The following is a 27,818-nucleotide window of genomic DNA, read 5'->3' on the forward strand; positions in this document are numbered from 1 at the left end:
ATTTTCCTGGTTGTTACTGTGTGTGTGTGTGTGTGTGTGTGTGTGTGTGTGTGTGTGTGTGTGTGTGTGTGTGTGTGTGTGTGTGTGTGTGTGTGTGTGTGTGTGTGGACATGTAGGCACTCGTGTGTTTTGAGAAAGAGGAAGATGCTCAGAAACTGACGAGCATGGTGACCCTCATTGTGAAAGGAACAGAGATCCGTGTTGTCGGAGGAAAGGTATGACGCTTTCCTGTAAATATGCATTTGAACATCTGTCTGCTGTAGTGTGGTCACATTGTCAGTAATCAGATTCTTCTAAAATAACAAATCTCAATTTGTTTGTTTACAGGAGACTGTTACAAAGCAGCAAAAGAAGCCTACTGAGAAGTAAGACATGTTTCATACAAACCTCTTTGTCACAGCGATGGAGGCTTTTATCTCTTTTTGGCAATGTATTACCATAAATATCCAGTTGATGCCTGAATTTGTGTCGTCAGTGGGAAATCATACGTTTGTATGTTAACACAAGAGATGCGTGAATTTGAAACACCTGTTTAGTACAGTCCAAAACTACTTAAAACTACTGTGTCCACCGTTTGTATGTTAAATGTCATAATGGTCATTGAAAAAAGTTCAATCTTTGATTTACTCTATCATCAAGTGAAGAACATAGAAAAACACTTTGACCCATGTGACTCTTGTTTGTTCACAGAGAACCTGACACATCCAGTGTCTCGAAACTGCAAAACGCTCCAAAATCTGAAATCACCAAGGTTCCTCTCCCTAAACCTAACATGCCTCAGCTTAAAGAGTCTTTACCATCTGCAGCCAAAAAAGCTACAAAAGGCAAACTCACCAATCAGAAAGTTGCAGCTAAAGGCTCAGTTAAAGGCCCAATGACTGTTGCTAAATCAAAAGTGTTGGTTTCCAAAGCGAAAAACATCTCAACCAAGCAGGTAGCTAAAAAAGTAAAAACAGGAAAGCTGCCTGTGAAGGGAACTGTGAAAAAAGTCGTGGTAAAGCAAAAAGCATCCTCAGGATGCAAGTCCACAGCTGATGACTCGGAACAAAAAGCTGAACAAAACAAAACAAAAAGTAAAAAAAACAGTGTTAGACAATCTGTGGTGGTGCTGAAAGAGACAGCCGAGGGTGACGAAAGAGAAAAGGTGGCAGCGTCTGAAGCTCAGCATCAAGCTAAACCTGCTGAGGACGCTGAACCAATGGAGCTTGGGGAAGCAGGAGGTGAAGTGGCAGAGCCCATGGAAGATGGAAGCTGTGCTGAAGGTGAAGACAAAAAACCAACAGCTACAGAGGCTGTGCCAGAAAATTCAGCAGACAAACCCAAAGAGACTGGACCACCAGCCAGTACAGTGGAGACCAGATCAACAGAAGACTCCACTAAAGCTTCACCACGGGTCCAGGAAAGCACTCTGTCAGAATCAGAGTCCACCGCACCAGGATCGAAGTCCACAGCTCCAGAAAATCAGCCTGAATCTGTGGTGGTGCTGAAAGAGACAGCAGAGGGTGATGTATCATCAGAGAGGACTGTTACTGAACCAGCAGAAGACAGAAAGATTGTCACTGAAGCAAAGGTGTTGGTTTCCAAAGCAAAAATGGTTTCAAGTACGCAGGAACCCCAAACCCCTGTGTTCAAGCTGGCTGCTGAAGGAGCCGTGAAAAAAGAAAAGGTTGAACAACCACCTGCAAAGGCCATGATCGTGCCTGGTGTCGAGACTTCCAGCCCTGAAGAATTGGAAACCAAGGTTGAGGAAGGTGTTGTGGTGCAGAAAGAAACAGCTGAAGTTGTTGAAACACCAAATGTGACAACTTCTGAACCTCAGCAGCAAGCAAAACTTGCTGAGGACGCTGAACCAATGGAGCTTGGGGAAGGAGGAGTTGAAGTGGCAGAGCCCATGGAAGATGGAAGCTGTGCTGAAGGCGAAGGGAAAAAACCAACAACTACAGAGGCTGTGCCAGAAAATTCAGCAGACAAACCCAAAGAGACTGGACCACCAGCCAGTACAGTGGAGACCGGATCAGAAGAATCCTGCGTCAAAGCTTCACCACAGATCCAAGAAAGCACCCTGTCAGAACCAGAGTCCACTGCACCAGGATCAAAGCCCACAGCTCCAGAAAATCAGCCTGAATCTGTGGTGGTGCTGAAAGAGACAGCCGCTGGTGATGAATCGTCACAGAGGACTGTTACTGAACCAGCAGAAGGCAGAGAGATTGTCACTGAAGCAAAGGTGTTGGTTTCCAAAGCAGAAATGGTTTCAAGTACGCAGGAACCCCAAACCCCCATGTTCAAGCTGGCTGCCGAAGGAGCTGTGAAAAAAGAAAAGGTTGAACAACCACCTGCAAAGGCCACGATCATGCCTGATGTCAAGACTTCCAGCCCTGAAGAATTTGAAACCAAGGTTGAGGAAGGTGTTGTGGTGCAGAAAGAAACAGCTGAAGTTGTTGAAACACCAAATGTGACAACTTCTGAACCTCAGCAGCAAGCAAAACTTGCTGAGGACGCTGAACCAATGGAGCTTGGGGAAGGAGGAGTTGAAGTGGCAGAGCCCATGGAAGATGGAAGCTGTGCTGAAGGCGAAGGGAAAAAAACAACAACTACAGAGGCTGTGCCAGAAAATTCAGCAGACAAACCCAAAGAGACTGGACCACCAGCCAGTACAGTGGAGACCGGATCAACAGAAGACTCCAGCAAAGCTTCACCACGGGTTCAGCAAAGCACCCTGTCAGAACCAGGACCAGAGGCCAAGACAGAGGCTTCACAAGTGCAACAGCAAGCAGCTGCGGAGGCAAAGGTGGAGACAAGAACAATGCAAGATGGTATGTTGGAGACCTTTTTAATGGATGGATGGGTCAAGTGGACTGGTTACTATGAAACACGACATGAATCTGTAGGAGCAGGATGTGTTTGTGGGATTGGCTCAAAATAAATTACAGCTAACCTGCCACATTCAATTCCTGATCTTTCAAAATCCTGGTTTGATCTATAGGAGATGCTGCAGGTGCAGTGAAGACACAAACGGATGCAGCGTCAGCCAAGAATTCATCTGTCACAACTAAGCCAACAGCTGCAGTGGTCAGGAAGCAGCAACCAGCAGCGTCCACGCCGTCTCCAACTGCAGGAACACCTCTGACTGTTGGGGAGATGGTAGAAAAACACCTGCATCGAGACAAAATATGTAAGAAATCAAACAGACAGACTGTTTGTCTGTCACAAATGTCTGTATGCCATCACAATTTTACCTTCTTTCCTCCGTTTTAACATTTTCCTTGTCTCTTTCGCAGCGTGCCTCAGCATCAATTTCTGCCTCTCACCAAGAGTAGGTTTCATCTGATCACTTACATGAAGAGTTTACAAGGGGTGCACTTGTTTTTATCTTTAATGAAAAAGTAATCAACCATTACTGCTCCTCTTTCTTTCTCTCTGTAATGTTTCTAGTTATTTCAACTTGGTAAGAAGCTGTTACTCATAACCGGACTGCCGAAGTATCACGATGGCTGCTACACAGAGGACGACATTGTCAAACTGCTCACGCCATTTGGGTTTCAGCATACAGATGAAAACATCTACGTTGTTCCTCAGACCTGCATGGTAGGCTCTAGGTTCTAAATCTGCATCGGTTTGCTTTATTAGCTCCATGTGTTGCGTTTTAGTCTTTCACCAGTATACATACATATTGAATGATGTAAAATGGTACGAAAAGTAAACATAAGTAATGACGCATTTTTGTTTCCGGTTTTCCTCCCAGGCCTTCGTCATGATGCCGAGTGTTGGGAATGTGCAAAAAATAATTGAAGCCGGCATGAAGATCGGCATTTTTTTCAAAGGCGCTAAACTCCTTTTCAGCGTAGTCGACAATGGTATTGAAATGACACCGGTAGGCATGAGCATGGCGCTGCTCTTTGTTTTTCAAGACCTCAGAAAATAGAGAATTTTCACAGAAAACAGAGGTTTATTCATAGGAGCAGATTGGATACAGTTAATTGTCACAGATTGTATTTAACACTGCCAGTGTGATGTTTCTGTTTCAGTTTGGGTTTTATCAATCACTGATGAAGCGGATGAATTTTGTAAGTAATGCACACAGGCTCATTCACTATTAACTCGTCATCATTTTTAATCTGCTTTAAATACATCTCCATTTTCCATGTTGCACCTGGGCTTTAAAACAAGTTGTGAATATAACTTTTTGTGTTAGCGTGCTTTGATCTTGATTTGTCTCACCAAAACACATTTTTAACGGTGAAAACTATCAACATTGATGTACAACAGTGACGTAAGCACAGGATATTCCAGTCAAAATGGTCTTTTATTGGCTTTTACTTTTGATAAACGTTCAAAATTCAGTGCCTTTGTATCTGTGTTCTCTTCTTAACTCTTTGTTTTGTCCTGTCCTTGACGCAGCCTGTGCTTGATGATGGATTGAGAACAGTCTTCATCAGGAACATTTCACCCAGTGAGGTCCGGGACCTCCAAGAAGCTTTGAAAAAGATCAGTTTTGTCAAGAACTTCCTGCCTCTCCTCAACAAGGTAGAAACAAACACACACTTCTTTTGAAGTGGCTTTAAAAAGAGACTTCCTGTTAGTCTACCTGTCTCATTTGTGTGTGCATGTGATTGTGTTTTCCAGGTCTTCATAGAATTTGCGTTCATTCGCGATGCGGATCGGCTCGGAGTTTGGTACAGTCTCCTGAAAAAAGCCCCCGGGTGTAACGTTCACAGGCTGAAAATACCAGTCGGAAGCTCCTTATCACAATGTGAGACTCCGTTTTCAGAAACAAAAAGAAGATATTAAATGTTTTGTTTTTCAGGTTGGAAAAATAATCGAAAATGTCAGAGAAAAATTAAAGTAATGTAAGCTTTGGAGCCTTTCTGAAGTTTGTTTTACAGTCTTCTCTCTGAACAATCTTTAACACTGACATGACACCTTGCTCTTTTTTGTGCAGTACCAAAACTGCCTGAGAACGCTCTGCCAGACAGTAAGGATATTCTTGCTGGGGCAACTATCCCACCAGTGGAATTTGGCGTTCCACAGGGCAGCATTTCACCGTTTTGGGTCACGATGAGAACTAGACCCTTCCTGTTCCCGACCATTTCTCCTTGGTTCATCATTCCAAGTAAGAGAGTTTCAGTTTTTCTGACATCTGCCATCACCAAATTTACTACGTTATTCAGTGAGGTGACTTTTTGTCTGTGTTCACTTTCAACTCCAAGATTACCTGACAGTCAAAGTGAAGGGCGACATTGTGGTAAGCCCATTCCTTTCTATAACTTCACCAGATTTACTTTTATCTCTGTTTTTACATCCAAATGGTGTTCATTAAAATTGATGTTGGATTGAATTAAATGCACAGTCGGTAATTTCTGCCGTGAGGGATCCCTCGATCCAATCAATAGCAAAAGACATCGTGAAGCAGCATGGGGTCATGGAGTCATTGTATTCATTGCCAAATGGGTGCACAGCTGGCTTCAAACACAGCTTAACACTGGTCGAAGTAAGGACGGCTCAGTTTCAGCTGTGAAGACAAGGCTTAGAGCAACATGAGTTACACTTTGGGCTTTGAATGTTGTGTTTTCTAGAAGGCCGGTCGTCGTGGTTCCAAGTTTTCCACCATCATGCTGACCGGATTGCCGGGGGGAAACTATGAGCATGAGGACGTGGCAAAGCTGGTCCAGCCGTATTTCCCGAAATGGAGCTTTCACTCGGTGTACTACAGCTTGGTGGTCTTGCCGCTGCAGAGGAGGGTAAGGAGTGCAAACCGACGCCTAAACTGACCTGTGATGGAGCTGCATTGCTTGAATTTAATTGCTTCCTCTCTTCACCTCCAGGCCTTTGTGTTTTTTGCTGATTGGGCGTCGTGCTGCAATTTTGTCCGAGATCACATGAAAGATCGGTTTTCTGTCAAAGGCTCCAGGCTCTGCGTCCACTTCATCTTGCAAGACATGAATCCTGGATCCAGTGAGGTATGGATGCTGGGAAAGACACCAGAGGGCGCCCTCTGGGCTGTAACGCTGTCAGCATCAGGATGTTGGTGTGAAATCCAAAATGTTTGAAATGTAGATATAATTGAAAACATGTTTTCACAGCTTCTATGACGATCCATGACTTGTAATGTTTTTGCAGGAGGTGATGTACAAGAGTCTGATGAAGTGGAGCAACACCGTGAGTCATTAATCATTTCTGTAAATCTTTTGTCAAGTTAAAGCAGATATTTCACCCTTAACGCCAACTATTATTGCTCTTCAGGGAGTTCCAGAGTCAAAGTCTCTGGAGGAGCGGTTGCTGTGTGTGGAAATTTCTGAGACATCTGTGGACATTGTCGGGGTCGTCATGGAAGCGGTGGCCTCCATCGCAACCGTTGTCGGCTTCCTGCCGCTCGCCAACAGGGTACAAGAACACAAACATCCGCACTGTTCACTCATTGAACTGCTGAGAGACCTGAAGTGTCTGGGCATCTGCAGGTCTTAAAGCGTTGAATTAAGTAGTTTTCCTTAAAGAAGACCCACGTTTGAGTACAACCATTTTACTTGAATATACTGCAACTTCAGATTCTCATGGCTTGTTGCTGCTTGTCCTTCATCTGTCCCTCCTCTCTGTCTTTTCCACGACTGTTGTTCTACCTCAGATATGTGTTGAGATGGCCGACTCCAGCGGTGTAAAGCAGGTGGTGGAGAAATGCAAGACTTTCTGTCAGAACTCTGAAAAGCATCCACTGTGGTACGTGTCCTTCTAGCAGTGAGGGGGATGAAGTGGGCTTTAATTAGTTTTATACTTGCATCTGTGTTTCTGCACACAGCCTTTATGACATGTTTCATTTTTAATCCCCCGTTCTCACACCTAAACTGACCAACTCTTTTTCTCTCTCCAGGACTAAAGTGACGCGTTTAGAGACGTGAGTATGTTGCTTTGTGATTGACAAAACAAGTTTTTGCTACCAAAGCGTGACGACAATCATTGTGATGAGAGCAGTTTTATACGATGTCCAGGTTGAACTGATGGCCCATTCATTGCATAGATTTGTGTCCTGGAGTTCAAGATGACTCATGAGACATATCCAATCAATGTATTGACAGAAAATGAATGGGCATCTGTGTCATTTCAGCAATTTTTCAGGCAGAAATGCCAAAACATTCTTTGGTTACAGCTTCTCCAATGAGAGAATTTGCTGGTTTTCTCTGTTGTTAAATCATCTTAAACTGAATGTTCTTTGTTCTTGGACTGTTGGTTGTGCACTGTCAATTGAAAATGGAAGTAATTGTTAGTTGCCGCCCTTTTGATATAAAAACTCTACTTAAGCACTCACAAGTACTCTATTCTGCCATTTGCACCTGACTTCTGATTGACCTTTTCTGTTTTTAATTTTAGTTTGAAGAGCCTAAAACTGCGTCTACAAGGTGAGATCGCAACAGAATCAAAAGCCCAGCCTCCTCCTTCTGAACTTTCGGATAATGGGTCACAACCTGGTCTGCAAACCAGTGACCCCTTTGGATCCACCATGTCTGAGCCCGTCACAGCAGGACCAAGTGCCGCTGCCTCAAGTGATGCATCAATAGAAGTGGACGCTGAGAAATCAGGAACTGAGATCGTCATGGACTCCACTGTTGGTCCTGAGCCAAACAAAGATGTCGAGGAGTCACTACCAACTTTGATCTCTACTGCTGATCTGAGCTCTGCCTCTGCAGTCAGCAGTAGAAACACCGTCCCTGCTGCTTCCAGCCCTGCCCCGTCGGCTGCAGCACTTATCCACAAAGAAGGCTTTGCAGAACTTCTTCCGATTGACCCAGAAATTTTCAAGGTCCTCACGGCAGCAGTTCGCCAGCACAGACTCTCCCGAGCGAGCAGGTCCCACAGTGAGGCGGAGGTGAGGCCTGGCTTTAAATCTCACTCAGTATTTCCTTTTTAATAATGTATTTTTTCAGTTCTAAAATGTGGGGTGGAACTTTTAAATGGCATAATTTGTAGCAACAAAGTAACTTCAGTTGATACTAGGAAAGTGAAAATCTACATTTTTTTTCTTGCTCTCAACGAAACAATAAGAAAGTTCAGATTTTATTGTAAAAGTATCATCAACATGACCAAAACGTCTTAAATGCAGCTGGTTGTCGTGGCATTTGAAAAGGCTGATTTGGTACAGTCATTAAAATTTGCTGTAACATGGTGGTTTTTGTGCATGTACTCCTCAACCCTGCCCAAAAAACATCTTTTTTGTTTGTTTTTTTATGTGTTCTCTAGAGCCCCAGTAAGAACAACACAAGTTCTAGAACAGTAACGTCTGAAGACACACCTCAAAGAATGGTAAACAGCTGCGTCCTTTATTCTCATAAACTTCGTGGTGTTTGCCTTGCTTTTAAACTTTCATCTGTACAGGCAATGTGATGAGACCCTCAACCCTATGATGTGATTTTCTCTGACAGCTCTCCTCGTCTTTTCCACCAGTCCTTGTTGATTAAGGAATTATATGCATAAGCTGAGTCAGTGTTTCAGTAATCGATTCCTTCTTTTCCCTCCAACCAGGGTCAGGATGATTTTAGAGATGACGCTGTTTCTTCAGACACTTCTCTGGTTGACGAACAAAATTTCAGCCTGGAAGATTTTGTCACTGTTGATGAAGTTGGTGAGGACGTGAAAGACACACGTCTCAAGCCTTATCACTCCTCCTCATCCTCCCCCAGAGTGAGACGAGAGAGGCAAAGCTCAGGTATGTTGTCTGGTAGCAAACACACTTCAACAAGGTCTTCAAGAGATTCCAAGAGCGCAGCATCTTCCTCATCGTCCTCATCCAAGTCAACTAAAGGTTTAAGCTCTTCTAGCTCAAACTCTGTGTCACCAAAAAAGGCCACACACTCATCTGAGCCCACCAAATTGCCTACCAAACCCTCATCCTCTGCCAAGCCCTCCTCCTCTTCTCCACCATCTAGTGAAACCATTTCCCTCCCCGGTCAGAAAACACAACAGAGCAAGACAAAATCTCCATCCAAAGCATCAAACACTGCATCCCCTGGTCGTAGTACCCTCTCATCATCCACTACACATGAAAGGGAAAAGATAACATCAGCAGCGGCTGTCGAGGCATCAACAGAAACTCATCTGGAGCCACTTAGAGAAGGAGCAAAAGCCACAGAGGGCGCAGTGGCAAAGTCTGACCACAAAGTGTCAGCAGAGAGCAATGCTGCTGAGACTCTTCAGGCAGAGACCAAAATGGGAACAGAGATGCATCCACCTCCACCGGGACATGGAGAAGAGCTGAGCCAAGGCCAGAGTCAGGAGATTGATTTGAACGTCAGCACAATCAACGACCAGAAGAAAAGCGAAGAGGATGTTGACAAACACACAGAGGAGGAGGAGGATGGTGAAACTTACCAAATCCTCGACTCATTTGATGATCAAACAGATGAACAGATGGAGGGCAGCTCTGAAACCCAGCGAACTGGACCTGAGGAAGGTCAGACTCTGCATAAGGAAAGCTATCAGGACCTGGACAGTGCAGACAACAAAGGCAACGCCCACCCAGAGGAGGACAGTGACATGGAAGTGGATGGTTCTTTCCAAGTGTTAGACAGTGTTGCTGAAAACCAAGAAGCTTCAAGTCAAGAGGACAGTTGCATTGTCCAAGATGACAGGTCCACAGCAAAGCAAGTGTCTGAGGAAGATGCAACTCCGGTAGATGACAAATCTGATGCTAAATTTGGAGTTAAAGATGCAATGGACAAAGATCAAGAGACAAATAACAAAGATAATTTCCAAGTGTTAGATAAAGGTAGCACACAAGCTCCAAGGGTCAAGGGAGATGGGAAGAAGAAAAGTCAGAAAGAAGAAGAGGACAAAGGGAAAATACTTATTGTTGAATCCTGCAAAGCCTCCAAAGATGTTGAAGATCCTGATAGCCGAATCCCAGATGAAGACCAGCCTCATCAAAACCGTGACTTTCAAGATGATTTAAAGGACCTTGATGGTGACGTCACTGAACCTGATCAAGAAATGTTTGAAATATTGGATTCAATTGATGATCACACTGCAAAAGACGACGACAGCCAAAAATTTGAAACTCCCAGTGACCAAATGTCTAAAGAAGACATTGGGCCCATAGAGGAACAGGAACACATGTATCAGGTAATTGATTCTGTGGAGGACCAGCCAACAACAACGTCAGAGACTGACAACAAGGACAAAAGGGCCAAGAAAGGGGAGGTGACTCCCAGAAAAGATGATGGACCATCAAAAAGGAGTAGGGCCACAACCATAGCATCCAAAGGTGAAGAGAAATCACCAAAGAAAGAGGACAGGACGGTTAAAAGATATCAGACACGAAAGAAGATGGACACCACTGCAGAGGTCTCCAAAAAAGACAAAGACACCGAAGAGGCCACTGAGGAGGTGGTGTACAAGATAGTAGATTCTGTTGGAGACGAACTGGTTCAAGATGGTACCACCACAGAAAGGTCTGGTCGAAGAAGGAGTGTAAGAGGAAGGAAAGAGGATAAAATTACATTGAATCTCACAGAAACATCTCAAAAACCTGTGGTGGATGAGGAGGCTGTGTATGAGATTTTAGACTCTGTCGAGGAAGAAACTGCAGATGATGAACCGACAGTCCCAACAAAATCTACCAGAAGAAAAAGGGAAAGAACAAGTAAGAAAGATGCTTTAATTGAGGAAACAAAAAAAGAGAACACGTCAACAAGAAGGAGGCCCACTCCTGCCAGAGAGTCGCAAGAAGGAAACAGGGAAAAAACACCAAAGAAAGAGGAGAAAGCCCCTTCAAAACACAGCACACCAACGAAGAAGAGTGACATTGTCGTAAAGGAGGAGGATGCTACCAATGAAACATTGGACTCTGTGGAGGACAAGGTTGTTAAAGATGATCGACCCGCTCCAGCACGAAAAAGGGGAAGACCAAGGAAAGAGGTTAAAACAACTAAAAGAGGCACTGGGACATTGAAGAAGGCAGACAAAGAGGCATCTGAAACAGTAGCTGATGAAGAGGAGGTGACATATCAGATCCTTGATTCTGTGGAGGACGAGACGGTTGACCATCAGCACCCCACAGGACAGTCTGAGAGTTCAAGAAGAGAGAATGTTTCTCAAAATGATGACAAGCAAACCGACAACATTGCATCTCTCTCAGGATCAACTGAAAATGAGGTAGAGGAGGAAGAGCCCACGTATCAGATCGTAGATTCTCTGGAAGATGATCAAGACGAGCTGACGTCCACAGAGGTGTCTGATAGAGGGAGGAAGGAAAAACGAAACGAAACTCCTACAAAAGAAGAGGCATCAGCTGAAAAAGGAGAAACACCAACATGTGGTAGCAAAGCTGTGGAAGAGTCTGAAAAAATGGTCGTCCAGGAGGAGAGTCTGTATCAGATAGTGGATGATTTGAAGGAAGCACCTGATGATCCATCTGCTGCAGAAGAGTCTGGTAGAAGAAATAAGGACAGAACGTCCCCAACAGGGACAAGGAGGATCAGGGAGGGAGAAGAGAGGAAGCAAAGGAGCCGGAGAAGCAGCAGAGGAGGTGACAGGGCAGGGACGAGGAAGGCGAAGGAGAGAGGGAGGGAGAGAGAGGAGAAGGTGGAGGTAGACAGCTCAGAGCTGGTGACTCTGGATGAGGTGGGAGCAGATGAAGCCAGAGAGGAAGGAGCGCAGGAGAGCCGAGACTGGGATGGGGAGATCACGGAGGGAGAGCTGCAGGCACTCGTCACTCTGGATGAGTTCGTAGAAGAAGAGGAGGATGGAAAGGTAGAGGGAGGCGAGCAGGAGACCCGCCCACTCAGCCAGGAGGACGAATCAGTGGACTCCTTAAACCCAGAGGTAAAGAGTACGATTGAAATACAAGTGTTAAATTACCGTGAACCAAAAAATTAGACAACACAAATACAGAAACGCTGACGGTAAAGATGTCGTGTCTGTTTTCAGACTTTGGTGACTTTAGATGAAGCCGCCGGTGATGAGGAAGAGAAGCCGGACGAAGAGCAAGCTGAGAAAACATCAAGCTCTGCCAAACGCAAACACATTGACACAGGTGTGTTATACCTTTTCAGGGAACTATTGATTATCTCCATTTAACTGATGTGTGATTTCAAACCAGTCGACACTAACTTACTGCAGGTATTTTGCCTTGTGAAAGCAGGAAAGCACAGGTGTGACTCATAGTATTAACAATGACTCCATTCAATTAAGTGTCAGAGTTGCCTTTAAATTCTACCGGCTGCATCGCGTTTGGCTGCAGTGCCGTTTTGTTCAGTCTTCCATGTGGAGTCAAACCCCACGGGAGTTGTGGGCCCCGCAAGAAACGCAGCTCGTCAGTTCTACCAGAGCCCTGGAAATGGCTCACCGAAATGGAATGCAGCCATCATTGTTGTTATTAGCTTTACCTGAGCTCTTCCACATTGGTGATTTAGGTTCGTCCTGTGACTTTCTAACCTCCAAAATAAGAGCCTGTCTGTAAAATTCTTATTTTATGTTTTTGTTGATCTTCGTTTGAAACTTTCTTTTTTTATGTATTCTTACTGTTTTAGAGGAAAGTATGAACTTTGTGACAGTAGACGAGGTAGGAGAGGAGGAAGAGGAGGAAAAAGAAGTAGTAGCAACCAGGACAAGAGGCCAAGCCAGGAAGAGAGCCAGACCAACTCCTGGTAACACACACCATCTCTATATCTTATATACAGTCATGTCAAATGTAATCTCTAAACGCTCAAACATCCACCTTGGCTTCACTGTTTTCTAAAAGATGAAACTCATCCATTGTCTTTAACCACAGTGAGAAGATCTGCCAGAGGGAAAAAAGTCAACACAAAACATGAGACAGAAGAAGAAAAGGAACCAGCTGATGTCCTGCCTCGCTCATCGCTCGATGCCTCATCATCACTGGACAAAGATTTGTCTATGCGGTCAAGTGACGGGTGGCGGGAGATCCAGAAGACGGAGGTGGAAGCAGTGACCCAAGCCGACGTCGATGGTGCCTCTGCTGGGCAGGAGCTGCAGCCGGAGCGCCCTGAGAACCAGACACTGGAGCGATGTGTGGAGGAAGGAGAGGAGGAGAAATCATGGAGCAGGATGGACTCTAAAGGTACAAAGAGCTTGAAGAAGCAGTTGTAAAAATTAAGTTGATGTCTTCAAACTGTTAGAAAAATAACCAAGAAGAATTTCAAAAGCAGCAAAGTCTCACATTTGAGTCTTAAACAATAAGTAGATTGTTGTTTCCTTCTCCAGCTGTGAGTCAACAGAGGAGGGAGCTTGTTGGACCTGAAGCAAAGAGATCTCGTTCTCAGTCTCCTTGTGTCGCTGCTGACTTCGCACTGCCCCCGTTCAAACCCAACACCCCCCTCGGTGAGACACACAACACACTAACACACTCTAATTTCATTAGAAACCGACGGGAGACCTAAATGTTCTGTCACTGTTGTTTCACTTTCGATGTCTCCGTCTTCAGGTCACTGCAGCAGCCAGAGACCCAACGACAACCTGCAGGTACACGCAAACACATGCACAATGAGGCTGTCACGATACCATGATTTCAATTTGATTCATTCAGTCATTTTGTTGATTTGCTTCTTAGCATGAACGGGATGAATTCTCTTCTTGTTAAAAATGCATTCAAAATTAAAACCAGGTCCGGCACAAACAAAGACCCTTTGGGGTACTGTCAGGTCCTGGGAGTCAGTCTGTTGACCCTGGACGCTCTTGCACTTTTAGAAATTAGTGCAGTGGTCCAGTCCACCCAGGTCTCAGTCTTTAATAGTTAGGGCTTTATGTTGTTCACTGCGGCACATTCTGATTGATGCTACAGGGGAAAATTTCAGACCACTGAGCAAACAACCTAAACATTGCAGAGTAGACTACTGTGGATTTTTGGATGACGGAACTGCCTGATGTTTGGAGCCATCGCAGGGTATACCTGTCTAAATGGCATGACTGGCAGTGACTTACTGCAGGTACCAGTTAGTAAGGACAAGGGGAAGTTTGATAACAGTCCTCCAGCTAAGACTTGTGGCCATGATGATGAAGACACCTTGATACCTGTTAAAGTCAGGGCTGTTCAGAATCAGAAAAGCTTTATTGCCAAGTACGTTTTTACACATACGAGGAATTTGCTTTGGTGAGGTTGGTGCATGACACATCTATTAAAAAGAAGCTATTAAAAAAGTAAAAATGTAACAGTAAGTAAAAAATATAACAATAAGTAAAAAAATATAACAATATAAATATATATACACAAGTCTGTTTGTTTTTGGGTTTTTTTGTACTGTTCTCCACTACTACAACATGAGGAATAGGCCCTTAAACCACATGAACAGAATGGAGGCGATGGGTTGAATTTGGAAATGGGACCAGTTTTAAAGGACTGAGAAATAGTCAAGGAGGGGTGTGACTGTACTGATAGAAGGCGTAGTACCATCAGGAGATGCGTCAGCCCTCGACTCTCATCATGACATCATTGTACTCGGTCTGGCAGTTGACCCACACACTCTAAAACCTCTTGGAGGGGAGCCGGTTGTGCTGAACCGGGAATTAAAATTAATATATCTGACTCTTACAGCCCTTGAGGTCCGCCAAGAGAAAGCAACGATGCAAACAACAGAATACCAGAAGAAACAGCCGCAATCCAACTACCGAGGTGCTTCAGGGTGAAGAGAAGACCAAAGGAATGCATCCAGCTCGACCCCCAACAGCTGTAGGTAAAGGGAAGGCTTTCAATGCTGGGGAAACTATGATGGACAACATGGGGCTTACACCTGACCAGAAATCAGTTTTCAAACCCGGCCATGATGATGAACTAGAAGCTGAGGTTACCTGGTACCGCAAAGATTCGGACTTAGAGAGTTCTGAAGACTTGCAGTCTCCCCCACCGGAGCGGGGAAGGATTCAGCTGTTTGATGACAGGGGGGAAAAGTTGCAAGATGGTGAGTTGGCTGATCCTAACAATTGGAGTAAAATTGCTATCTTAAGACCGGGAAGGGTGCCAACCCACAGTCCTTTTAGGCAAATGAGTTTTAGACAAGCCACAGAAATTAAGTCTCAATCGAGGATGCTGAGTTGCTTCGCTGTCGAAACCCCTGCTAAACCAGGCGACTGCTCCGACGTGCGAGCAACCCTCTACGATCACTGTCAAGGCCCTTGGGCGGAGATAGAAGAATTGGTTCAAGGCAAGATGCCTCAATTGGTGGCTTATCTGGTCGCCCAACCAGCACAAACACTTATCTCACCCAGAAAAGGTTATTATTATAATCACCCAATGACCAAGTCCATCACCAAAACGGCTAAAAATGTTCAAGAGAAGGCGCCAAAGCGGGCGAAAGAATGATACTGTGAACTTTTCACTCACCTTACCATCTCAACTTATCTCCATAGCTGCTTTTTGACTGTTGATGTACTGATGTTACCTTTTCTCGCATCTTATATTCTTATTTTTTCAGGTTATGTTGTGAGCCTGAAGTTCGCTTGTTGAGTTTTTAATCACATCATTTTTTTCTTTGGTTTCCACAGACTCCTGCTTTTATTTTGTGGTTTTATTCATATACTCATATTTTCCCTGTATTGAAGTAATTCATCTTTCATACTTCAATTATTTTTATAAAGTTAACATTTTTACACTGGTATTCTGTTACTGTGTACTCAGAGTGTCTGGTTAGTTTCCACACTAAGTATAAGACGGGGGAGTATGAGTGTGTTTATGTGTATGTTCGATACTTTCCAGAACAGTTGGGCAACACTTTGCGTTGGCCGTATTTGCTAACTTTACCTCTTTGATGTTTCTATTAGACTTTTTAATCACACTGAAGATTTTTTTTTTAATCTTCTTGTTAAATAAAAAAGATCCAACTTTAAGTAGATTTTTTGAGGTTTTTCATCGCTGACCACAGGTGAGCCCTCCTCCCCGTGATGGCCAGAGGTTAATGCCAGTTAGGTTGGGCATTCCTTTGGGGTCCGGGGTCCGAACAACGCTGAGAATGTTTAGGGTGACTAACCACAACCAGTGCAGTCAACCTTTATGTGCTGGCCTAAGGTTTAACAACGGAGGGAAGTTCAGAGCATCGTTACCTTCTGGAACCTCCTGCTGTTCCATCAAGGCTGAACACTCCCGCCGTGGAAGGACACGCTGAAAGCCGGACTGCCTGATTTAAAGAGTCTCAGCCTCGTCTCACAGTGGGGTAGGTCCCTTTCACCGGCCTCATGATGTTTGTGTTCTCCCCTCAGAAATACTATCAAAAGCTTCAACAGAAATTCTAAAGGAGTTCAACATGAAGTTCTCATGGCTCCGTTTCTGATTGATCCCAATATCAGCTACTGATTTTAAACAATTTATTTGTTACAAATGTGAAAAATTAAAGCTGAAAACTGTGAAAACTGTTCAGCTTTTCATTACACTGCAGAGGACAAATCAGTGAGTGCAACAAGCCGCGTTGGTCGGTTTTGGCTTAGAAGATTAACTAATTGTTGTCGGGCACCTTTTTTCATGTAAATGATATAAATTACCAACCATAATACCGAATAAACGTTTTAGCACAGATGGACCCATTTGGATTCAAACTAACTCCAACTCTACAGTTTTGGTGCCTTGCTCTGCACATTTGCACAGTTGTGTTCGGAAAAACCAGAAACATTCACCGACAACCAACTGCAGTGTTTTTCTGATGTTTCATTCTAACTGAAACATCACATTTATGTTTCGCTCTCTACAACCCCGACGCTTTGACGGATGAGCTGTTACTGTGGGAACTTAACGTCTTTTTTAAACGATAAATGAAGAATTGAATCTGATGTAAAAAGGTCAGAGAAGTGTGCACTTTAGCTTTATTAACCACGCGAGTACAAAGATGTCTCAGCTAATTAACAGCGACGAGCACAAGCAAACGTTTTGTCTCTGAAGACGTTTTCTTATTGGTTCTAGTTTTCCAGAGAATCTTTCATGTCAATAATCATCGAGCCACAGTTCGTAGAGATTTACGTTACAGGACGTTTTTGTTTTTCCTCTCCTGTTGAAAATGTACCTGAAATGAGCTGATGTGTATCTTTAGTCAATCTGACAAATTAATGTTTTGATGGAAGAATATTTGTGTGTCACTGAAAGAAAATCATTGACCTGTTTGACACATGAAGTCGTTGATTACTCAAACATGGTTCAGTCATTTAAAGGGAGCTGACGAACGAATCAAGTCCTCACAATTTCTCCAAACGAGCTGATTTATTTCTGCTGTACAGTTTGTGCTGTTTCTATTAAAATCTGAGTGCCTCACATGACTTCTGACCATTGTTCATTAGCAGCTTAATAAATACATTTGAATGACTTTTATACGTATGTTTTTAAGAAGAGATCATGGGAACGTTTTGCCCTGAGCGCGGCCTCACAGGCTGTCAGTCTGATGGTTCAGTGACTTTAGAATAATTATATGTGTGTGTGTGTGTGTGTGTGTGTGTGTGTGTGTGTGTGTGGGAATATTGTATGTCACTACATTCATCTCTTTAGTCTTTAGTAACTAGTTAATTTACAATAAAGATTTTTGCACATAAAACCTACAAAGAGCTAATAAAATGTTTTGTTATAAATGAAACTAACAGTTTATGCTGTTCATAAGTACAGCTGAAACCAGTCAGTTAATCAGTTTGTCAGTCGAGTAGATTATCATCACAGGACTTTTACTTGTAACTGAGTATTTTTATAGTATGATATTAGTACTCTAAAGTGTCAGCGTGGAAACCTTGCATCAGTGCACAGCTTTCAGGAGCATCATGTGATTCAGACGATGATCCAGATTCGCACACATTCATATCCAGTCACATGGCTTTGAGACTGCGATGCAGCACAGGTATGTTACTGATGACACCAAATCTAAAAGAGAGGAAATGAAAAGTTTGTGTAAACCATTGATTGTCTCCTCTTGTCTTCTTTGGAGTGATGGCACACCTTTTGACTTTCACTCCTGGATGTCGGACAGCCTGATAATCATCCACATGCTGCACTGTGGATGAACTTCAGAGGTAAAGTTACATGTAGCTTCAGAAACAATTTCTTTTTTTATTTTTATTACCGAGGTCTTAACATGGTCTGATTACAAAAATCAATCAAATCAATACAAGTGATGGTAATTGTTTATCACAGATGAGGCCCAATAATAATAATAGTCATAAAGTGACACGTTTCAAACAAAGTGGGACAGGAGCAACAAAAGACTGGAGAAACACCTCCAGTGTAGTTCAACAGCAACACGACTGATCAGAAGGTTATTAGACTGCACTGTAGGTTTAGCTAGCTGTACCTAATAAACTGGCAGCTGAGTGTATAGCTGTGATTCTGCTGTCTATCACTGCGTTCCTGCACTCAGCAGAGGCAGCTGAACAGCACTGTTGTAAAGTCATTCAGTGTTTTTCAGAGCTGTAGGATGCTCTTCTTCAGGCGTCTTCCATCAGCTCTGGAGTCGTTTGAGAGGAAATTTGATTACACCAGCCCCTCCAGAGAGAAACCTCAGTAAGATCAATAACCTCTAATTGATATGATGGAAAATGTTGTAATGCAGGAAGTGTCTTTGAGGTACAACTTTAACCATTTGCTAACAATCAAACAAACTATCACACAATGATAGCATAATTATTTGAGAAAAGGGATAAAACTGTGGCCTGATGAACTGAAGTTCTTAAGCCTCCTTACTTGTTGAGCTTTCCATGCCAGCATGCCATACGCAGCTTGGTAACAAAAGTAGATACTACTCAAAATTTGAAGTAATTTTTCACGACAGAAACAGAAGATTTGTTGTTGCTGTCTGCCGATTGCAAGTTTCAGACGTAATCACAACTGTCACCAGCAGATTATATCAGATCAAGCTAGCAAGCAAATGCTAAACTCTGACTTTTTTTTTTTTTTTTTTTTTATCAGGTGTAACCCCATAAAATTATGTAGTTGGCTAATATGCCATGTGTCTTTGGACATTACATTTCTGCTGTAGGGAGTAAGTTAGTTAGTCAGGTATGCTAACATTTGTAGGATACAGATAAACTGACTGATCCTTCACCAAATCCAGTTTAACAGCGCTGCCTCCCCGGCTATGGTTTCCACACCACCAATAAATACACACTTTAGAGCTCTAAACTGCAGATTACACACACACACACACACAATAAAGTCCACCGTCTCATCTTTACCTCCCCCACCCCAGCAGCTTCTGAGGTTAGCATAGCTCAACTTCCTGTTAGTGCACACACGCACGCACGCACACACGCACACACACACCGTACATGTGTGGATGACATGACTGGAGCCCAGTGGGTCAGACTATAAATAGGAAAGCAGCAGAAATCCCCCCGTCTGCTCACAGCCTGCTGTTATATGTAATGTAATGTGTCACCTGCTAATCACAGAATATGTTACCTCTACAACCGAGAAGTGTGTGAGTTTTTCAGTGTGTGTGAACCAAGAGATCAGACTCAAAACTAAAAGTCACATGGGTTTAACTACTTCACATTCCTTCACTGCTTTTTCCCGCTTTTCTGTCAAAACACTTGCTAATGGGAGGCAGAGATTAGTTTTAGCACTCGGTCACATGAAGCATCTTAATCTCCAGGTTTCATTGTGTTGGAGGTTCTTAAAGGTGACGGTAACTCTGAAACTCCACAGTCAAACACTGACATTTAATTAAAAAGCCTTTTTAAATTAACTGCTTCTTAAAGGTGCACAGTTACACCAGTGACACTGTTTACACCAGGTGTTAACATGCGTCTTGGGGCCAGTCGAGACGCATCAAATGCAGCCTTAAATCCCGTCAACACCAGACTTTGTGAGTTGGTTAGTCCACAGTCCTGCTGAGTGCTGCTCAGTTAGGATGGAGAGTGGAAAATGGAGACTGCAGCGTGTCAGCTGTGTTGCATCATCCACTTTTATTTACCGTCTGTCTGAACTTCCCAACTAAAGAGAAACAGATTACACACAACGAGACAGGAGTTTATGGTTCAAATACTTCTTTTGAATCAACTATGTAAACTTATTGTCCCGTTAGCAATCAAGCTAACGAGTTATCTAACAGAGTTAGCTTAGCTTGCTAAAGGGCACAGAAGGGTCGAGATAAAGAGTATTCGTGATACAGAATAAAAACTATGTATATGTACATTAAGTACTGCATATAAAAATGCTATTGCCAATATTCCCATGAGAAAACTGCCAAAGCTGATTCTGAATATGCAGGAGAGAATGAACGACACAGTAGCTAGTAGTAAGCTAATGGGCGCTAGCTGTGAGCTCGACGGCTGCAGCAGTTCACCAACTACTGGGCGTGGTCAACACGTCAAAAGCTTCTGGGACCAAACACCAACATATGTGTGCATGAATTTCGTTGTACCACTCTGGTGTGAGTGGCCATATATTCATGGTGGCCATTGCGCGACCACGCCCATAATCATTTCTTACTGGTCGTCTGCTGGTGTGTTTTCAAACATGTGATTCATTCATTCATATTTCCCCATAAACGTCCTAAAATAAGGCTGTGTCCTCCTCTCTGGTGTCATTGTCCCTCTGGCTGCACGAATCTGCATCAACAAGCGCATTTTCCCCGACACACTCCTACCCTTTGTCAGTGTGTGTGTGTGTGTGAGAGAGAGTGTGTGTGTGAGAGAGAGAGAGAGAGAGAGAGAGAGAGAGAGAGAGAGAGAGAGAGAGAGAGAGAGAGAGAGAGAGAGAGAGAGAGAGAGAGAGAGAGAGAGAACCCTTGTGTGCTGGTTTAAGTTGGCAGAGTTTGGATTGTTGATTGTGTGCAGGCATGTGTGACCCGAAAATAAAGGCCACTGTGTGTGTGTGTGTGTGTGTGTGTGTGTGTGTGTGTGTGTGTGTGTGTGTGTGTGTGTGTGTGTGTGTGTGTGTGTGTATTGCTGGCCCTTTAAGCCCGTTGTGATTGAAGAGACTGTGTGTGTGTGTGTGTGTGTGTGTGTGTGTGTGTGTGTGTGTGTGTGTGTGTGTGTGCATGAGTCAGCCAGTGCACCATACTTGCTGTGTGTGTGTGTGTGAGTGTGTGTGTGTGTGTGTGTGTGTGACGAGCTGAGAGCTGCAGCTCTACCAGTCGCTCTCTCAGTCCCTATCCATCCTCTGTGTCTCTCGTCCACTTTCTCTTTCTCTCTCTCTCTCTGTTGCACTGTTATGGATCTCTGCGCAATTTAAGGACATTTTTTGGACGGACTGACGCCCATATATGGACCTCACATTGTCTCTCAGTGGGATTTGACAGAGCTCTGCTGTGTGCGTGCGTGTGCGTGTGTGTGTGAGCCATGCTGCGTGTGTTTATTCTGTGTGCAGAGCGTCTGCAAACGCCGGACAATGACATCAGCGACGCCTACTGCTCCGTCACCTATGAAGGTAAGGGTGGTGTGGGACAGTGAGAGACTTTAAGACACTGTGGGGGACAGAATAGAGGGATTTGGGTCTAAGAAGGAGAGATGAGGAAAGAAATTAGGAAATAAGAGATAAAGTTCACGTCCAGAGAAATGCTGGACCCCTCCTCCTCCTCTCCCTCTGACAGCTGAGGTTATTATTGGAAAGACTCCGCCAGTCTTCTCTCATGGCTCCCAGTCTGTTTGGGGTGGGGCGGGGGGAGAGAGGAGGTGATGATGGGGGGGGGGGGGGGGGGGGGGACAGGAGCTAAAACTGAAAAAATGATTCCCAGTTGGACTGTTATGAGGAGGTGTGCCTCCAGTAAAGCACGGCTGTGTTTATAGTTAGCACCATTCATCCTCTGGGGCATCGCTTCTCTCCCAGCTCATAACTTTGGTTCAGTCATGGATTCTCGGTATTATCAGCCAGATGGAGGTTGGCAGAGGTTACGGTTATATGGTCCAGACTCAAATATGTCAACAAGAATCAGATAGATGGACATGAAATTTTGTAGAGACAGCGATCACCTGACTGAGGATCTATTTCATGGCCTGTAATGAACCTTTCACACAGACATTCATGGTTCTCAGATGATGAAACCTCATGACGTCGCTACAGCAGTCAATCAAATTAGCAAAGATGAGCTAACAGGCTAAATAAAGATAAACAGTATACCTGTTCAACATCAGCATGCTGGCATTGTCATTGCCTCATTTTGGGCATTTTACCATGCTGGTGTTAGCTTGTAGCTCAAAGCACCACTGTGTGTAGCGGTAGCCTCGCACATGCTAGCATGGCCGAGTCCTTCCTTTGAGATCATTCACAGCCAAGTTGAAACTGAATTTATAGTCTTGAATATGGATATGCACCCTGTGCTGGTCCGTCCCAGTGGAGCCCAGTGAAAAGCAGTTTGCATTTTCTTGCAAGTCACGATTGTCTCCAGATTCATAGCCAAGGTCCATGTCCAGACTTTTACTAAACTACCTGCTATAGCTGAATAAACTTTAGTTGGTTAAATAGGTTGTAAACCTGCAATGCAAACACAGAACAAAACCCAAAATTAACCAATGCAAGTCTACAACTATTCATGTTTTGATACAGTAACAGTGTCAGCTTTTAGGCACCTACCGACAAGGCGTACCGGTCCTGACGATCACTTAAATGAATTGAAACTCAACATTAGTCAACTGCGCTTACTGATGAACTGCGCGTGCTCCACCCACACCGACCGGAGGTCAGGAAATTATAATCAAACGAACCTCGAAAGATAAGATGTAATCAACATTACAGTAACCTAGTTTGATTAACATGTATAAAATGTAAACACAAAATATACACATTACTTAAGGTAAGTTCTATATATGCATACAGCAATGATTTCAACTGCTGGAAAGTTCTGCAGTCCAGGTCCTGTTAGACCTGGACCAGAAGATGATGAAGCTTCTGTTTCATTCTCCCTTTTTTAGTAGTCTTCCTCTCATACAGTAGAGTACAACAGTAGAGTTCTGTGTGTGTGTGTGTGTGTGTGTGTGTGTGTGTGTGTGTGTGTGTGTGTGTGTGTGAAGAAGTTTCCTAACATACAATAAGTGTGTCATAAACTCATGATGCTTTTTGCTGCATAAAAGTTTCCCTGTCTGATATATAGGGCAGTGCCTGCGGCGTGTCTCCGCACACACACACACACACACACACACACACACACACACACAGAATTTTGTACTTGTGACCAGCAGGTTCAGAATCTGTGCTGGAATAAAGTTAAACAGTAACACCAGTTGCTACATTTTATAACAGCTGAACTGATCTGATGTTTAAAGGTTGCTTTTGAAGCCAGTGTTTTTACCCTCAGGGCACAGTGATATTTAATGATAAATAATGATGATAAATACTTATCTAAGTTAGAGTTCAGAGTGTTCCTGAGTCCATGCGTTCACAAAGTGGTGAACCTTGCTCCATCCTCGCCTGTGAACGACTGAGCCTTTCCAGGATGCCCCTTTCATACCCAATCATCTCACCTGTTGCTAGTGTTTACCTGTGGAGAACAGAAAAACACAAAGCTGAAAGCTTCTTGTCATCCTGCTGGTAGAGTAGTCCGCAGTGCGAACCCATGTTCCATGCTTCCTTTCACTCGTCGCTGTCTCAAACCTTACAAAAATGAAGGGAAGCATCACGGACGTTCATCTGGCTTTCAGACAGAAGAGAGAGCGTGTGCAGTGTTGCTGTCAGGGTGGAGCGGCCTCCATCGCTGCTGCTCTGTAGGACGTCATGGCAGCGTCACAGAGCAGCTGAATGCTGTCTGCAGCGTTTGTCAGCCTCTCCTCGCCGGCTGATATCTGATCTGTTTGAACTCGTCTTCTCAAAGCTGCCTCTGCTCTTAAAACTGCTGCATCACTTCTTCCACTCAGGGTTTGTTACATTTAAAGGCCGTTAAAATCAAAATGACAAACATGAGAGAAGATGTAATCGCTTTTTCTTGTCTGTTTTTTGTCTCTAAACTTAGTTTGCTGCCTCGAACATCAGTCCTGAAAATGCCTCGTCATGCCGTTGCATTCAGAACAGACATTTGTCCACAAGCCTCTGTGTGTTGAGGTTCACGTCAGTACATTCAGACTGAGGACACGACCTGAAGAAATGTTTATGTTTATATGAGTCAGTTTATTGGTCCTTCAAAGGCAGAGCTTGATCAATGTTAGTGAGGAGTAGAGGCTTTTATTGATGCTTTAAATCAAGTGGCACCACAATATAACTAGACATCAAAATGGAAAACCATGAATCAGATTTATATTTAAACCCGCATTCATTACTTTGTTTGTCCACTTTGGGGCAGCACAGATGCCAGAGATGCTGTTTTATGTTGTCACTGTCGAGTGTCAGTGACGTGTAGGCAGTTAAATTTGTCTCCAGAAGATGTACAGTTGTGTTTTTCTGTTTAATGGCGAAAACTGGTGCTCAAATATTTCCTTTATTTTAAGTTTTGTGAGTCTGTTTTGTTTATTCGTTAAACTAAAAAAACAAAGAGAAGTGAAACGTACTATCGGAATATTTACCTCATGAGGTACGAAGTGGTTGCGAGGTGGGATGGGCTGCAGCTAGCTGGTTAGCATGCTACCTTCATACCAGGCTGTAGTTCAGTATGATGTGTTCCATGTATTCCATATTCAAGAGTGCAGCCATGAAAAACAGTGTGTAATCAATATATGCTCAGTAAATGAGAGCTTGGCAAAGATAAACATCACTTTTAAGTTATTTAAGGGGAAATTTAAGGGCAATATTTGGAAAATGTGGTTTCAAATGACTGAAAAAGAGAAGATTTTGACCAGATATTCGCAGATTAAAACTGTTTGAGAGCCAAACAGAACCAAAACTATATTATTTCTATGGTTTTTATGGTTTAAAACTTCCCTCAGAGGCCGTTGGACTTATGGTACCAACTTTTTTCAGACAGATGTGTGTGACCTGATGTATGTCTACAGGTGGCGCTCTCTTGCCGTCCACGTGTTGTCCACATGCATTGCTATGTGTGACCTTAGTGCCCCCCTCCTCTGACTCAGGCATTTTGGAGCCAATTCAGTCCAATCAGACTAGTTTTCTCATAAATAATCATTGATTTATCAGTAGAAATTAACATTTTTGCAGGTTCTATGGAGCTTTAAAGGCAGGCGATTAATTTTTTTCCACAAAAATGGAATTGAAAGTTCAGGATTTGTGTTTCAGAGCCTTTGACAGTTTACTGAAAACACCAGAATGAAATAAATCCACAAAATACAAAAGCAGAGATCAACCAAGTGAGATAGAGGGATTAGAGGACAAAGAGGTGGAGGGCGGTGGGGAATGTGCTGGCAAATAAAGAGAGGCAAAGATGTAGGCAAGATAGGGAAACAGCCAGGAGACAAGAGAGGAAAATAGAACAGGAAATGTTGAGATTTCCTCTGGATGTGAGGTGTGTGTCTGTTCCCGACATGTTCGCTCGTTGCCCTCTTTCCCTCGCAGTGTGTTCGACGCTCGCACAGTGAGAAGCAGCTTCGTGAAGGCACTCTGAGGTTTCAGATGCTGTCAGACAAAGTGGGAAACGTTCTTTGGATTTTTCCTTTTTCGTCCTGCTTTTGTGATGCTGCGACAAACAAGGACTTAAGTTACTGACAATCCTTTCGAAAAGCTCCGGAAGTTAGTTATTTTTTTGAAGCAGTGGAACAAACAGCCCCTTTTTTTAATAAGAAGAGCCTTTTTTCTCCCTTTTTGCCCCCCGTTGGTCTTTGCTAGCTTTGTTGGTCGGGCACGCTGGTTATTATCACCATCACAGTCCCCAGGGCCATGTAACCCCCCGTCCCCTCAGTTCTGGATACCTCTCACCTGGCGAACTGAATCCTCTCCCTCTCTGAGCGAGTTCTTTGAGCGTCGCAGGTTCCAGGACTCGGCTGCACTCTGCTGAGGTTTCAGCCATGCTGCGTTGCGTTCTTCAGCGGGCCAACAACCTGAGACACTCTGACCCCCTGACTAGTGTCACCTTCAGAGGTAAGAGGATCATGGGAGCTTCAGGAGGTCTGTAGGAAGATGATAAACTGCAGTGCTGTGTGTTTTAACTCAGGCGTTGTGCAGTGGGCTACCTGTACACCAGGTGGTACGTCCGTCATACGCTGTGGAGCAGCTCAGCTCATTGATTCTGTTCGTTTTGTGTTTAGGAGGCAAGGAAACACAAGGATTACCAGCTGGTTTGAGGCTGATCGTCAGTATGTTTATTGTGACTTTTGCCAAATTTTCAGCCAAATGCAGACAAATTGTAACCAAAACTGGACAAAGAAACATTTCCATCATTTACTGTTATGTGAATATTAGGAGTTGGTTACTTGGGATAAAATTTTTGCCGGTGGTTTAGTGGTTTCTGACTCTCCTGAAGATCAGCCTCTCATCAGTCTAATAAAGTCATATCTTATTTGTGTTTATTTTCATGCTAAACACAAATATGTACATAAATATTCATTCCATCACAGAATCATACTTTGTTTTTATGTAGCTGTACTGCAGCTACACTGCTCAAGTATCTCCTGAGGTACAAGTACCACTGAGAGCAGGCAAAACCAGATCTGGGCTCAAGTGTCAGAGGAAGTGCTGAGTCTCGGGTCTTTGATGGCAGGTCCAAGTCAAGTCTTTGCTGCAAGTCTGAGATGCTCCAGGTGGAAACTTGCATGTTTTTGCCTAAAGTCCGATCTTTAGGAAGTCACCTGAATCAGGTAGCAGCGCTCAAGTCCAAGCTGAATCTCCATCTACACCTGTTCGCCTCCAGGTGAGCGGCTGCTTTAACTCACCTGGAGACAAATGGCACATGGTGAAGGTGTTTTGGCTACCTGGTCTGTTTTTCTGTCGGTTTGTCATTGTACTTTCCACGAGTCAGTGTCTGCCTTCTTAATGAGGCGAGCGCTGCTGTTACTTCCTGCCTTTGTCCCGGCACCGCTTCCTCGTGCCATCACACACATGCTTGTTCTCGTCCACTTGTTGTGAGGAGCAAAACGTTGAACTGTGTGTAGACATCTGACATCAAGCATCATCTGCATCGTGATGCTGAGCTGTGAGATGTTTCGGGTGGTCCGGAGATTACCATCAAATCGGCTTTATTTGTTTATTGTACTTGGCTGTAATGTAATCTATTGAGATTGTCAAGTGTTTATGGGCTGCAACAGTATAAGGAATTCAGAGAGAGAGAGAGAGAGAGAGAGAGAGAGAGAGAGAGAGAGAGAGAGAGAGAGAGAGATACAATGTCCATTTATAGAAGTTACTGACAATAATAAAAAAGCATGGAAGCTGTGGGAGGAGAGAGAAAAGACAGAGTGTGTGTGTGTGTGTGTGTGTGTGTGTGTGTGTGTGTGTGTGTGTGTGTGTGTGTGTGTGTGTGTGTGTGTGTGTGTGTGTGTGTGTGTCTGTGTGTGTGTGTCTGTGTGTATGGTTCATGGTGTGGGGACATAAATCTGTGTGCATAGTCACATTGTGGAATCTCTCATTGTGGAAATTTTCCATTCAAAACATTGAAAATAAGAGACTGAAAACTACTAAAATGTAATGTTTAATTGATGTTGACACTTTCAGATCACATCTCTGGTCATAAACATAAACTAAATACGACCTGTGCCTACATTAGCTTAAACCAACCAGTTTCCACCACTTTAAAATCATGATTTCCACCCATCAATCACTTTTCAACATTTCGCAGCACAGAGCTGAGATATTCTGGAGATGCTGCTTCATCTGGACTCAGATCCAGATTAAACTGAATACAGACGGCGAAACAGACTTTTGCTGAGCCCAAAACCTTTTCTGACTTATTGTACTGCAGTTTGAGAACGTTTGTTTATCAGCTTTTGAGACGCTCAGGAGTTTGACTTTGTCTTACTGCAGTGGTTTTGAATATGTTACACAGAGACTGGACAAACTTCACATGTAATGTCTGGATTGTTTGACGTTGCTTTGATCTGTTGACGAGCAG

At 43.7% G+C, this 27,818-nt stretch overlaps 3 protein-coding genes across 4 annotated transcripts in view; 2 read left to right on the top strand and 1 right to left on the bottom strand.

Moving 5' to 3' along the window:
• The window catches only part of LOC139351478 (microtubule-associated protein futsch-like), a 29,650-nt gene extending 12,365 nt beyond the window's left edge, over positions 1-17,285 (top strand). The window contains exons 9-35 of the mRNA XM_070993408.1: positions 117-215; positions 328-365; positions 691-2,813; positions 2,984-3,172; positions 3,279-3,313; positions 3,433-3,585; positions 3,743-3,871; positions 4,026-4,064; positions 4,399-4,524; positions 4,624-4,750; positions 4,940-5,110; positions 5,208-5,242; positions 5,574-5,738; positions 5,823-5,957; positions 6,118-6,156; positions 6,241-6,381; positions 6,620-6,711; positions 6,863-6,886; positions 7,360-7,855; positions 8,227-8,289; positions 8,509-11,805; positions 11,911-12,016; positions 12,513-12,629; positions 12,755-13,063; positions 13,207-13,323; positions 13,427-13,464; positions 14,534-17,285. Of these exons, the coding sequence (XP_070849509.1) occupies positions 117-215; positions 328-365; positions 691-2,813; positions 2,984-3,172; positions 3,279-3,313; positions 3,433-3,585; positions 3,743-3,871; positions 4,026-4,064; positions 4,399-4,524; positions 4,624-4,750; positions 4,940-5,110; positions 5,208-5,242; positions 5,574-5,738; positions 5,823-5,957; positions 6,118-6,156; positions 6,241-6,381; positions 6,620-6,711; positions 6,863-6,886; positions 7,360-7,855; positions 8,227-8,289; positions 8,509-11,805; positions 11,911-12,016; positions 12,513-12,629; positions 12,755-13,063; positions 13,207-13,323; positions 13,427-13,464; positions 14,534-15,298 (9,168 nt within the window). The 3' untranslated portion in view covers positions 15,299-17,285. The remainder of the gene's footprint in view (positions 1-116; positions 216-327; positions 366-690; positions 2,814-2,983; positions 3,173-3,278; positions 3,314-3,432; positions 3,586-3,742; positions 3,872-4,025; positions 4,065-4,398; positions 4,525-4,623; positions 4,751-4,939; positions 5,111-5,207; positions 5,243-5,573; positions 5,739-5,822; positions 5,958-6,117; positions 6,157-6,240; positions 6,382-6,619; positions 6,712-6,862; positions 6,887-7,359; positions 7,856-8,226; positions 8,290-8,508; positions 11,806-11,910; positions 12,017-12,512; positions 12,630-12,754; positions 13,064-13,206; positions 13,324-13,426; positions 13,465-14,533) is intronic.
• The window catches only part of stk26 (serine/threonine protein kinase 26), a 378,991-nt gene that overhangs the window by 155,821 nt on the left and 195,352 nt on the right, over positions 1-27,818 (bottom strand). The gene's annotated exons all lie outside the window — the stretch shown is intronic.
• The window catches only part of dysf (dysferlin, limb girdle muscular dystrophy 2B (autosomal recessive)), a 73,599-nt gene continuing 66,875 nt past the window's right edge, over positions 21,095-27,818 (top strand). The window contains exon 1 of one of the 2 annotated variants that reach the window (XM_070993039.1): positions 21,095-21,328. In XM_070993039.1, the coding sequence (XP_070849140.1) occupies positions 21,241-21,328 (88 nt within the window). In that variant the 5' untranslated portion in view covers positions 21,095-21,240. Of the gene's footprint in view, positions 21,329-25,782; positions 25,856-27,818 lie in introns of those variants that run through there. The other variant, XM_070993040.1, reaches the window with a different exon arrangement.

The sequence above is a fragment of the Chaetodon trifascialis genome, chromosome 23 (assembly GCF_039877785.1).
Source record: "Chaetodon trifascialis isolate fChaTrf1 chromosome 23, fChaTrf1.hap1, whole genome shotgun sequence".
Lineage (NCBI taxonomy): Eukaryota > Metazoa > Chordata > Actinopteri > Chaetodontiformes > Chaetodontidae > Chaetodon > Chaetodon trifascialis.